The 12,744-nt window shown below is 35.7% G+C and overlaps 1 protein-coding gene across 3 annotated transcripts; it reads right to left on the bottom strand.

Moving 5' to 3' along the window:
- Positions 1 to 824: 824 nt before the first annotated feature.
- Positions 825 to 5,271, bottom strand: LOC100800131 (RINT1-like protein MAG2L). 3 transcript variants are annotated; one of them, XM_006593559.4, is made up of 4 exons: positions 4,829 to 5,271; positions 4,633 to 4,731; positions 2,923 to 3,041; positions 825 to 2,821 (listed from the first exon to the last, which is right to left on the bottom strand). In XM_006593559.4, the coding sequence occupies exons 1-4, from the start codon at positions 5,121 to 5,123 to the stop codon at positions 857 to 859; spliced, it is 2,478 nt and encodes an 825-aa protein (XP_006593622.1). In that variant the 5' UTR covers positions 5,124 to 5,271; the 3' UTR covers positions 825 to 856. The 3 variants fall into 3 exon arrangements, with proteins under 3 accessions (XP_006593622.1, XP_006593623.1, XP_006593625.1); XM_006593560.4 differs by having other exon boundaries at positions 4,612 to 4,731; positions 4,829 to 4,878; XM_006593562.3 differs by lacking the exon at positions 4,829 to 5,271 and having other exon boundaries at positions 2,923 to 3,027; positions 4,633 to 4,730.
- Positions 5,272 to 12,744: the final 7,473 nt, after the last annotated feature.

Here is a 12,744-nt window from a genome sequence, read left to right as displayed (position 1 = left end):
GCAAAGAAAACACGAATGACGAAATTAAAAATTCAATTTGTTTGAATTTTGAAACAATGTCGCAAACCGATTCACCAACGTATTTATACTCCATTTCCTTGGTCAGTCAAGAAGTTTTTGTTCAACAGCTTTCGAAATTTCTGCTGGATCCACCCCATCTACAATTTCCAAAATTAAAAATTAAAACAAAAAAGAAATCACTAAAAATGCATCAAATTAAATAGCAAAGAAAAAGACGCAAATAATTCGCTAACATTCAGAAACTAAGAGCTGAGATTTTGCAGCTGGTAATTGATTTTCAGTTTGTTTGGTTCACATTTTTTGCAGCACGTAAATTGATTTTGACGTTAAATACAATTCTCTTACAACAATTGTTTTCCTTTGGGCTAATTACATTAAGGGAGTGCTGCAAAGTTAAAACAAATACTGCTTTTTCAAGGGCCTTATTTAGCTAAGAAACAAGAAGTCCATAGTCAGCACATTCAGTGATTTCAGAGCACTCTTTGCGTGATGGGGATCAGAGACAAGATTTTTTTTATTAAGTAATGGTGGTTTCTGAAATGTGGTCGATAACTTTGTATGTTGTGATGAGATCTCACTGCTCCCGGACAAAGCAAGAAACGGTGGAAGAGGGGGGAGCTTACTGTAGAATAACAATTGTGAATTGTCCCTCTGCATCACAATTCTCAACTTCTCATATCCCAACTAATCACCAGCCTTCGAGTCTAGGTTTCAATGTTCCATGTGCTTATCCAATTACGCATGGAATATTTGCAGTATAATTTTTCAATAATTTATGTATACTATAAACAAAGTTCTTTTCCTTGTCCAAGGGCATACCACGTTTTTGTATAAATCAACCAACCCAAATTTTGTATCTAAGAACTTGAAGAATTTGATTAACTGATAGATGATAAATTCCATAAAGATGCAAACACTCTGATCCATTTTGATTGTTGGACAAAAATGTTTGCATTAGCTTTACCTCTTCTTTTTTCAGTTTCAAAAGCTTAAGAATCTCATTAATACAAGGAAAAAATGCTTGTGGGCGAGCACAATAAGGCTGAAATATAAAAATTAGTGCTTGCATATCAGCTTCAAATTGATAGACGCCCATCTTAGAGAACCAATTCTCACTTCTGACGATGCTGCATGAAATGTAATGATCTAGCCCCTCAGCAATGCTTCTCCACAAATCCAAGAAATCCTTTTTATTGAGACTTATCTTCACAGTATGAAGCCAACTATCTAAAGCATCTAAAGCTTCAACAAAATCATTGGAGACTACTAAATCAACATCCTCTACTGGATTTGTATAATCTTGGTCATCCTCAAAACTATCATTGTTTTGAACATACTTCCAAGATAGCATTTCAAACTGTCGAAGAACAACTGCTATAATTTCCATAAGCCAGTTGGTTTCCATTTCAGACAAGCTTCTTATTTCTTCGTCAAAAAAACAGTCATTATCCATTGTATCATCTTGTGTGGGCTTGCTAGAATCATTTTCAACAATTTTCATCTCCAAAAAGTCCGCAACATCACTCCATTCTTGCAATTTAATCCAAATATATCTGGCAGCATTTATTAATCCACACACTCTAACTATGGCAACATCATCAGAACTATCAATGCACAATTCAGTTGCCTTGAACCGAAAAAGTAATTGCTTAAAGAAATACCAGAGGAATCTTCCTGCAGTAAATCTAATAAATTGTGCATGTGATAAACTGGATGGCATAGTTTGGCAGCGTTCAATCATTTCCCAAATAATTTTAAGAAAAAACTCTGCAATAGGTGGAGCTTTGAGATCCTCAACAGTCAATAGCAGAAACTCCTGCTCAGTGTCAATCCCAGATATACATTTCTTAGAAGTAATCCACGCTTTCTCCTCTATCAGTTCAGGTTTAAGTTTCTTCCATGCATTTTTGAACTCTATTTTTGCCCAGACCTTCAGCCAATCAGGCCTATTACAAAATATTGATAGAACTGAGACGCCTCTTGAGAGCCCTTCAAAACTCCCAGGAACTGCCAAAAAACAAGTATCCAGATTGAGAAGGGATTGCATCTTTTTGTCAAATGCAATGATAAGATCCACAAGGTGAAGCCATGAAGACGATACATCAGGCTTCAAATGCTTTACTTTGTATCTTTCAGTGAGAAACCGAAAAACTTTCTTTTCTAGAAAGCCAGAAAGCATTTGGACCATTGCAGAGACCCAAGCATCCTTTGCACTACAACTGATAAGCCTGGCCTTGTCAATAAGAGGCTGCAAGACATCATCTATTCCTGAAATAAAATCTCTGGTAACTTTATACGCCAAAGCAAACATATATTCTGGCTGCTCGGACCATTTGGTGAAATGGCATTCCATCCTTGACGCAATAGGAGACACTAATTCATCAATGGCCCAAAGCTGTATATTCTGCGTGTCTCTTTTTATAAGATTACTATTAAGCTGTCTTTCTTCCCTTCTATTTTGCAGATGCTGCAAAGCACAAAGAGCTATAAAACTTTGAGAGTAATTTCTTCTCTTATCTTCTTGCATAAGAATTAATGGATTAGGTAGGCTTGTGATATGATCACTTCCATTTTTCAATGAAATCAGTTTTGGTGGCCACCCAAGAGAGATCAGAAGAGCCCGATGATCTGCAAGAGCTTGTGGCCGGAGAGCAGATAAGATTTTATCTACTCTAGTGTCAACAGACTTCAGAAGACAATGCCACTGAGGATGGAATTTCACAACACCGACCAATACTTCTTCAATATCACTCATGGCTTTTATGGCCTGAAGCAACTTGTCATGTTTTGTTGCAGCATCCTACAGCACAATACATTCATGCATAAGAATCCACGACCAGTGACTAATATAATATTCCAACCTACATTTATAAACTAACTAAAAAAAGGAACAAAAATTACTTCAGAGATGGGTGAAATCAAGAGCTTCGACGAAAACATATTCCCTGTGTGGCAAGCAATAACAAAGAGAGCAGCATCTTCAAGATCCCCAACCAGAGCTTCCAACTGTACAGCAGTCTCTGAGACAATAAGGTAAACTTTACAGCTAGCTAGGTCAAGATACACAACACATCAGAGGCATCAACCATTTGAGTGAAAATGAATTTTATTTTTTACAGAGCAGACTACAATCATGAATCACCATTTACCAAACATAACTTAATACAGGACAAGACTACAATGCAAATATCAGTTATCAATGGCAGATGGTGGAAGGCCAAAATTCTGCCATATAAACATGCCATGGCGCCTTGGGAAGATCTCCCATCACAAATTGCCTATGGCAGTAGGCACAAAATCTGCCATGCCATTCCGCGATGGCAACCATGGTGCCACCATTTAGCAACAATGGCAAATATGCAATATTACCATGTATGGTATCCACATACACACATACATCCATGCTTCGTCCATCCAAACATAAATACATCAAAGAAATTGATGAAAAGAAGAGCATAACAAACAAATCTACTGCAAAAAAAGACAAAAAAATAATATCATCATTCATCAAATAGTTGTTTTAGATTTTAGCTCTTGTAACCAAAAGGTTTAAAAACATTTTTCGTCCCTGCAATTTAGCGCTTTTTTCATTTTCATCCCTGCAAATTTTCTTTTTCGTCCTTGCAAAATGTGTTCTTTTGTTTTTCGTCCTTAAAGTGCTTTATATAACATTTTTTACTGTTCAGAGTGCTATCTAAAATGCTTTAAAGATGAAAAATAAAAAAACACATTATGCAGGGACTAAAATGAAAAAAAAATTACAGGGAGGAAAATGAAAAAAAAAAAAGTGCAGGACAAAAATATATTTAAGACTAACCGAAAAAATAGTTGCATTAGTGGCAGATCCTGGGCATAACTCAATGGGGCAATTTATGTTTAAACAAATACAAATCAATAATAATTAGTATCAAAATATGAAAATAAAGGCATAAATGTAAAAATCATAAAATATTAAAATATCTAATCAAATAAATTACATATCTTGAAAATAAAAAAATTAGGGGACGATGAATTCAAATATAAAATTAGAAGGGACAAAATATAAAATTCAAGAGATTTATTTATAGTTTTCTCAAAGTTACGAAGTGCATTTGCACACCCTCAAGCATACATAGGTCCACCATGCTTAATGAAAACACAAGCTCATTCCCGATCACAAAAATCATACTATAATGCCAATCAATCAACCAACTAATTTTGCATTTTGTGGCAATTTCATGCAACCATTTCCGAAGGAAAAACAACCAACAAAGCATTAATAATAATAATAATAATAATAATAATAATAATAATAATAATAATAATAATTTCCCTTTTCAAAAGTACCACTAGATGTATCCACGCAAAAAAAAAAAAAAAAAAAACTTTGAAAAATACAAACATAGACTATATGATCTAGACTCCAAAATCACGTAGATAACTCCGAAGAGCCAAAAATATCATCCAAGAAAGCACATCAACATGCAGAGGAAAAAAACATTAAATCACTCTTATAATCCACAATGAGTCAATGACACAAGTTGAATCCACCAAAAAATAAAACGAAAAATAAAAATAAAATAACGAAGCGAGAAACACACATACACTCACAGAGATTCCAAATTCACCCACCAAGATAACACCGAAGAGACTCAATTCGGTTCATTTCGTTGGCCAATCGAGGAATCTCCTCACTCAACACCCACCGAAACCTCTTCGAACCAATCCCCTCTGAAAACAAAACAAAACATCCAAAAACATTTTTTTTTTTAAAAAAAAGAATAAACAACAATAGAAAAGAATACATAAATACTTATTTTTTTCATACGTGGAGAAGTGCAGAGGGAGAGACTTTGGAGTGCGAGGGAGAGTTGCTGAAGCGAGGATCTGACGCTGAAGGAGCGAGAGATCCACGAAATGGTGCGTTTCGTGAGATATTGGAGGAGGCGGGACTCAAGTTCGGAGCACTGTTGCCAGAGCGAGGAGGAGAGAGGGAGATTAGAAGATTCGCGAGATAGGTCGCGTTTGGTTCGGAAGTGCTGATCCAGAAACGCCGCATGTTGGGGCGTGAGGTCAGCGGTGCTTGGCAAACGGGGAAGAGGATGAGAAGGAGGTGGCTCCATTGTTAGTAACGTGCAGTGCGGTGCGGTGCGGTGAGTGAGTGTGCGGTGATGTATGGTAGTAGCAGTTTTTTGGTGTGAGGGACAGTGGTTTTTTCAACTTCGGTAAGGACTAGTGGGGCTCTTTTTGTCAAAAAAACTTGACTTTTGCTTTTCAAATTTTATAATTTGCCTTTGGTTTTAAAACATTTATTAATTATTATTAATATTAATAAAATAATATACTTTCTTTTACCTTTTTCTTTCGGATGTGCTTTATTGATCCGCCTTTTATTTATTGTTATTTTAGAGGATATATTAACATTAATAATCAACTCTCTTTCTTTTACCTTTTTTATTCAAGGTTAAATTAATCTAAGGTACATGAGTTATTTGGCCATTTTTAGTTAAGTCCTTAAACATTTTTTTTTCATTTAGGTTTATGAATATGTATTTATTTTTAATTAGGTACTTGTATTAAAAAACAAATATAAGTTTAAAAATTTAATTAAGAAATAAATATAAGTTCATAAATCCAATTGGGGAAAAAAATTAGAAACCTAATAAAAAATTTTAAAATTAAACATTTACTCAATTAGAGTGTTTGTTTTATGCATTAAATATTTATTTATAAGAATGTAACATTCTCTTATTTGTTAAAAAAAAATAAAAAAAATATTCATGAATATTGTTGATTTATGGGAATATTGTAACTTCCTTTTTTTATTATGTTTTTCCTAAACTTTAAATAGAAAGTTTTGTATAGACAGGATCCTAACACATTACATTTAAATACACCCAATAAAAAATTACATGTCATTAAAAATTAAAAAAGAATTATTTTCCTATTTCTATCATCTTTTCCTTCTTCCTCTTTCAATTCACCTCCTCTCTTTCTTCCTTTGTGAACAATGAACAAGTCACCATCACCACACTCACCATCACTCACCCACGACAATCCTTACTCACTAACCTTTTCTTCCCTTGGTTGTGTTCCACCACAACTACTTCTTAATCAAGCCACCCAATTGTCACTGCCATTCCAATGAGGTCCAATTTTGTAGCACGTGTTATTTCTATTGCTTCCCGCCTTTAACCCCATATCACCTTGTTCTTATCAAAATCTAAAACAGTGACATGTCAGGGTGGACATGGTTGAGTGGGTCCGAAACTTCACATGTCGGCTTTGAGGGGTGCCTTTGACAGGAGGGAGGATCTGCAAAACAAAGGACTCTGATGCTTAAGTAAGAATATGTGTGAGGAAAGTAAAGCAAGTATATGTTGCAATAAGCTCGTATAAGCGAGAGAGAGAGAGAGAGAGAGAGAGAGAGGCGCATATATGTGTGACTTATTGCAATATATACTTGCTTTACTTTCCTCACACATATTCTTACTTGAGTGTTAGAGTCCTTTATTTTGCAAGTCCCTCTTCCTGTCAAAAGCACCCCCCCCCCCAAACACAATGTGTGAAGTTTGGGACCCCACTCTACCACATCCACAATGTGTGTTGGGAGATCAATTTAATTGAATTGGGAGAATCCCAATCTAATTAAATTTTGGACCATCTTAAGGGGGAGGTGAACATTTGCTTGCTACACCCCATTGTCACATTATATAGTCACACTTTGTGCATGTCCTTCATGCTTTACATGCCTCATGACACCTAAGTCAACTTAGTGGAGAATATTGGACTTGATCTTGGATTATGGGCTAAACCGTAGCTAAAATTCACTAATCATAATTAGTGAAATTCTGACTCCAAAATTTGGCTCCACAAATTCAATTTCAAATTCAAGTGTTTTCCTCCAATTTTGGGTGACACTTAGGCTATAAATAGATGTCATGTGTGTGCATTTTTTCAACTTTGATCATTTGAGAATTACAATTCAAAATTTAGACCTCATTTGAGGCATAAAATTTTGTGCTCATTCTCCCTCCACTCATCTTCTCCTACCTTCAAGCTTTTATCCATGGCTTCCTATGGTGGTGAGCTTGTTCTTGACTCATCTTCTCCTTGAAGTGGTGTCTCTAATCATCTTTCTTCTTTCTCCATTTTGTTGTCATTGATCTTCAAGAAGCAAAGGACTCCATTGATGAATAAGATCCAAGGCCTACAAGCTCTAGATGGAACTACATCATGTGGTATCAAGAGCATCTTCGTCTAAGTGATGTTCTTTTGCTTCCTCTATCTTTTTGTTTGGTCAATTCCCTTTAATTCCTTGTTCTTCATCTTATTCTCCATGTATCTCCTCCATTGTCTTGTGGTTTTGTGCTGTTTAGAGTAGATCCAAAAAAATAAACCGATTAAATCTTAGATCTACACTTGTTCTTGCATTTCTATGGTTCAAATTTTATAGATCTACTTTTGAATCATTTTTTATGTTGATTTTAGGTTCTATCATTTTTCAATCATAATCTTCTTGTGTTGAACCTTTAGATCTCAATTTTCTTGCAAAATATTGATTAGAAAAAAAAACACAAAAATCTAAGTGTAAATTACTTAATCCATGTTGTCTTAGAGTCATGTTTAGTCATAATAATTGTCACATTATGTTCTAAGTTTGTGTTGAATTTTGATTTTGTTGATTGAATTCTAGATACATTGTTCATGTATTCTTGCTATTCTTAGCCTATCTTTTGAATTTGGAGTCTAATTCATGCATGTTATTTAGTTCATAACGTGTTCCAAATTAATTTCTAAAAGTAGTCTTGTTGTTGAATTTTGTTTTGTTTTCTAAGTTTCCTATATGATGCCTATGAAGAAATTGAGTTGTGGTTTTGAGTTGTGGCTGGATTTTTGAATCAAAATAAGTCTTAAGCTCTCTTGAATTGTGTTATTCAAGACAGTTGAGCAAAAACAAACACAAATTTAACTAGTCAAGCCTTAAGCAACATAAACACTACTCTTGATTTTTAGGTTGAAATCACTGGTGCTGGCAGCTTGAACATACGAACTTGTAAAAATTTCAGGGCATTGGTCACTGCTAATTTTGAGCTAAAAGTTTTACTAGATTTTCTAGACATATGAACCAAAATTAGAAAAAAAAACAACCAAGTGATTTGGATAAAAGGAAAAAAATACTAAAAATCACACAAGTTGACAAGAAAATCAGTGTCCAGGAAAAAAAAGTGAAAGGGAAGTGTGCTTCTTGTTTTGGCTCAAAATTTGTTCTATAATTGGTGCCTATTTTATACCAATCTTAGTTCTAAAATTTCAACTGAAAATTAGTGTGAAAACAAGTGCCAAAACTAGAGGTTTCTTGAGTCTTTTATTTTAGTTTTTTTACTCTACTCTAAAGTCATTCTACGTTTCTCTTTGAGTCCTAGTTTGCTTTTATGTGCTTTTCATTGCTTTAATTATTGAATAATCCTTGAAAATTTATCTTGTTAAAACTATGTTGGTTTAGCTTTTATTTCATTTTTTTATCTTTGGTTATTGCTTATCTCTTTGTTTCTTTGTTTGTGAGTTGCCATATAGGGAATTTGAAAGGAGGATTGGTGTCATCCCTTGAAGAATTTGAGTCAAGAAGCAAGGGACCAACCACCTTAAGAGCTATTGGACTAAGAAACACTCCAAATTGAGTGAATCACCAAAAAGAGCACAACCACCAAAATTGAGGACTATTTTGTAATTGGCAATTTACTTACCTTCATTGCTTTCAAATTTTGTATCAAAAAAGCCTTTCATTGGAATTGTGTTGGGAGCCTCCAATAGGTTACCAAACTTCCATTTTTGTGTAATAATTTTAGGCAATTTTTCCTTAGGATAGTGAGTTTTTTGTTGGGAACCTTAAATATTGTCATCCAAACACTCTTAGGATTCTCCTAGTTTACATTTCTTGCACTTTAATTTCTTGCTTACTTTCATAGCTTATTTTCTTTACTAGACACACCTTGTTTATCTTGTAATTACATCATACTTTCTTCTTGCTTATCACGCTTATCTTGAGTTCTTTTGAACCCTAGCTTTTACCTTTTACCAACTCCCATAAAAGAAGAACCACAACTTAGGAACCAACATGAGTCATCACTCATCTAGTGTTAATGGTGAGGGTACTAGTCATAAGGACCCTTTATCTAGAATCTTATATGAGTTGAGTTCCCTCAAGTTATGGAAAGAAAAATGAAAAGAGAGGGTAGAAATAAATCAAGATGAGAGAGAACAAATAAGAGAGGAAGAAAGAAGAGAAATAATGAAAGAAATGGAAAAAGAAAAACATGCCTCCTATAGTAGTCATGACTTTTGCAAGAGTCTAAGTGAAGAACTTAGTGACTATTATAGAGGAAGGCATATGTCACATCCTAGACCTTACTCCCATAGGAGAGAAAAGAAAATAAAATCTCAAGAGGCTAACATTAACCTCTCATACTTTCATGGAAAGGACAATGTAGAGGCTTATTTAGATTGGGAAATGAAAGTTGAGAAACTCTTTGCTTTCCATCATACAAGTGAGGAAAGGAAGGTTCCTTTGGCTACCCTTAGCTTCCAAGGGCATGGACTCTATTGGTGGACTTCCCTAGTTAGGGAAAGAAGGATTCATGGGGATCCTCCAGTAGAGTATTGGAATGACTTGAAAAGTGCCCTTAGGAAGAGGCACATCGCCTTCTATTATGAAATGGAGCTTATGGACAAGTTTCAAAGGCTTAGACAAGGGAGTATGAGGGTTGAAGAGTATAGGCAACAAATGAAACTATTCATTTTGAGAGTTGGGCTTAGGAAGGAGGAAAAAACAAGTATTTCTAGGTTCCTTAGTAGGCTTAATATGGAAGTGAGGGACAAGGTTGAGCTCCTTCCATATAGGGACCTAGATGACCTAGTCCAACTTTGCATAAGGGTAGAGCAACAACTTAAAAGGAAGCCTACTTCAAAATCTTATGGCTCTCACTTTTATCCAAAGAAAGACCAAGGTCGAGGAATCTTAGGGGCTGCATCTTCTAAGCCCAAAGATGATAATGGGAAGACAATAGAAAAACAACCCCCTAAGGCTAGTATGCAAGAAAAGACTAGCTCTATAAAGTGCTTTAAATGTCTTGAAAGAGGACACATTACTTCTCAATGCCCCACCAAGAAAACCATGATTATGAGAGGCCAAGACATTTATAGTAGCCAAGATGAGGTTACTACTTCACCTTCCTCTAGTGAAAGTGAAGAAGCAAAAAGGAAAGAATCCAGTGAAGAAATCTAACCTCAAGAAGAAGGGGGCCTTTTAATGGTCAGATGGCTTCTAGGAAGTCAATCTTGTGACTTGACCCAATTTCAAAGAGAGAATATTTTTCACACAAGGTGTAAAAAAATTTATAACACATGCTCGCTCATTGTAGATAGTGGTTCATGTTGCAATTGTTGCAGCATAAGATTAATCTCTAAGTTGAGCCTTGCTATCACTCCCCATCCAAAGCCTTACAAACTTCAATGACTCAATAAGCAATGGGAGATGATAGTCAATCAACAAGTGAAAGTGCCCTTCTCCATTGGAACATATAAGGATGAAGTGATTTGTGATGTAGTTCCTATGGAGGCAGGACACCTTCTCTTAGGTAGGCCATGGCAATATGATAGGAAAATCATCTATAATGGTCTAACTAATGAGATAACCCTCACCCACCTTGCAACAAAGTTTGTTTTGGATCCTCAAATGCCTTCACGAGTGGCCAAAGATTAACTAACTATGAAAGATAAGAGGGATGAAGAAGAAAAACTAGAAAAACAAAAGAAAAAGAAAGATAGTAAGACATTGTCTTCAAAGGCCAAGGGGAAGGAAAAAGAGGAAAATGATTCCTCCAAGAAGATTGTTAAGAAGGAAAACCATTTTGCAACAAAAGGTGATATCAAAAGAGCACTCCTTCTTAAACAAACCTTCTACCTTCTCCTATTAAGGGAAACATCCCTTAGCACTACCATACCTCTTGAGCTTGAGGTTATTCCTCAAGTAAAGGAGTTGTTGGATAAGGGTTTGGTTCGTAAGAGCTTAAATCCTTGTGCTTTGTTGGTGCCCAAAATAGTTATTATGAGGCACCAAATCCCTATGATAGGTGGTATGGTGAATGTGTTAAGTGGTGCAACCCTCTTTTGTAAAATCATCCATGCATCCAACATCTTCATGATTCATATACATAGGGACTCATTAGGTAGGTTTGTTCTTATTTTTAGTTTCAATACAAACTTCGGTGCTCGTATGTGATTGTCGCAACTTACCCTTCGACGGGAAGGCGAGGCGAGACTCGAAGGTGAGTCTTCCAAGAAAGGAAAATGTGCAGAAGTCGCCACCAATGTTTATTCAAGGAAAACGTCAGAAAAACCAAAAAGACGAAGGTTTGTGGATTTTAAAAATGAGGGTTCGGGAGTTGTTTACGCATAGGGAAGGTATTAGCACCCCACGCGTCCATCACAAGGGATGACAACCTTTAATCGAGTGTGCAAAATAATGACTTTAATATTTATTTATTTTCCCTTTTTATGTTTTTTACTTTTTGGGGTTGACAAGAGCGTGGCTCTTGCTCCTATGTATCCTCAAGTGCGATGAGGAACTCAGACCTACGTAGTTCTTTCAAAGTAAGAAAGTTGCGGGTTGAGTTGCTTTTAAACTTTTGAACGGTTCATTTTAACCAACAAAAATAAAAGAGACCGTTAAGGCGTTGGACCTTGAATGGATTCAAGCGACTTTTGTGGATAAAAGCTCAGTTATTTGTTGATTTTAACTTTAGTTTCACTTATTAAACTCCAAACTCATTAAAAGATGATTGGTGAAGTAAATGATTGGTTGAAAATTTATTTTACAAGGATAAAGTGAGATTACGGCACAAACGATCGGTTGAAACTTTATTTTACAATGATAAAATGAGATTACGACACAAATAATCGGTTGAAATCGCTTTATATGAAGAAATTAGATTATTGATGGTAGAAGAATGAGATAAAGATGTTCAAAGCAAACAAGGAGGACCTCTAAAGGTGCATAGAGTGAATTCAAAACCTTAAAATAAATGCTAACCGGTTGATGAACGAAGAACGATGTAAGAATCGATCACGATTATGATTCGAAAGCGCCTCAACCTCATTTTTTTCTTCTTTTTTCTCCTTCTTCTCCTTAATTTCACTAAATCCTTTCAATGTTAAAAGTTTGAGCCCATTCCCTCAGCCCCATCATGCCTATTTATAGGAAATGAGGGGACTTGGTTGATCAGCAGCTCACCCTGACGAGCTCAGCTCGCCCAGGCGAGCTTTGCTTCAACCTGAAGTAACCTAGCTCACCCAGGCGAGCTAGTTACTTCACCCCTAAGTCTCCTAGGGGCCCAGGTGAGCCAGAGGCTAGCCTGAGCTAGCCAAGGGTATGAAAAAGCCTCATAATGACCCGTTTTCCCTCCCTTTTAGGTATTTTTCGTAATATCTTCTGAAACGTCGAAAAACCTTACGGATTGCGCAATAACTAGTGTTAAGCAGCTCAATTCGGCCCTTTAGGTTTGTCATACTTTTTGGATGGAATAATCAACATGAAAATACAAAAAAAAGGTATATTTTATTGCATTACTTTCCTTAATTTTTTAAATAAATATCAAGGGGTTCTCATGGACCCTAAGAGAACAAAGGTCATTCCTGAGTGGCCTACTCCACCAAGTATAAGGAAAATTGAGGCTCCATGACTTA

This window comes from Glycine max, chromosome 13, assembly GCF_000004515.6.
Source record: "Glycine max cultivar Williams 82 chromosome 13, Glycine_max_v4.0, whole genome shotgun sequence".
Taxonomy (NCBI): Eukaryota; Viridiplantae; Streptophyta; class Magnoliopsida; order Fabales; family Fabaceae; genus Glycine; species Glycine max.
Note: the sequence above shows the minus strand (reverse complement) of the source record. Positions and strands in the feature narration are given on the sequence as shown.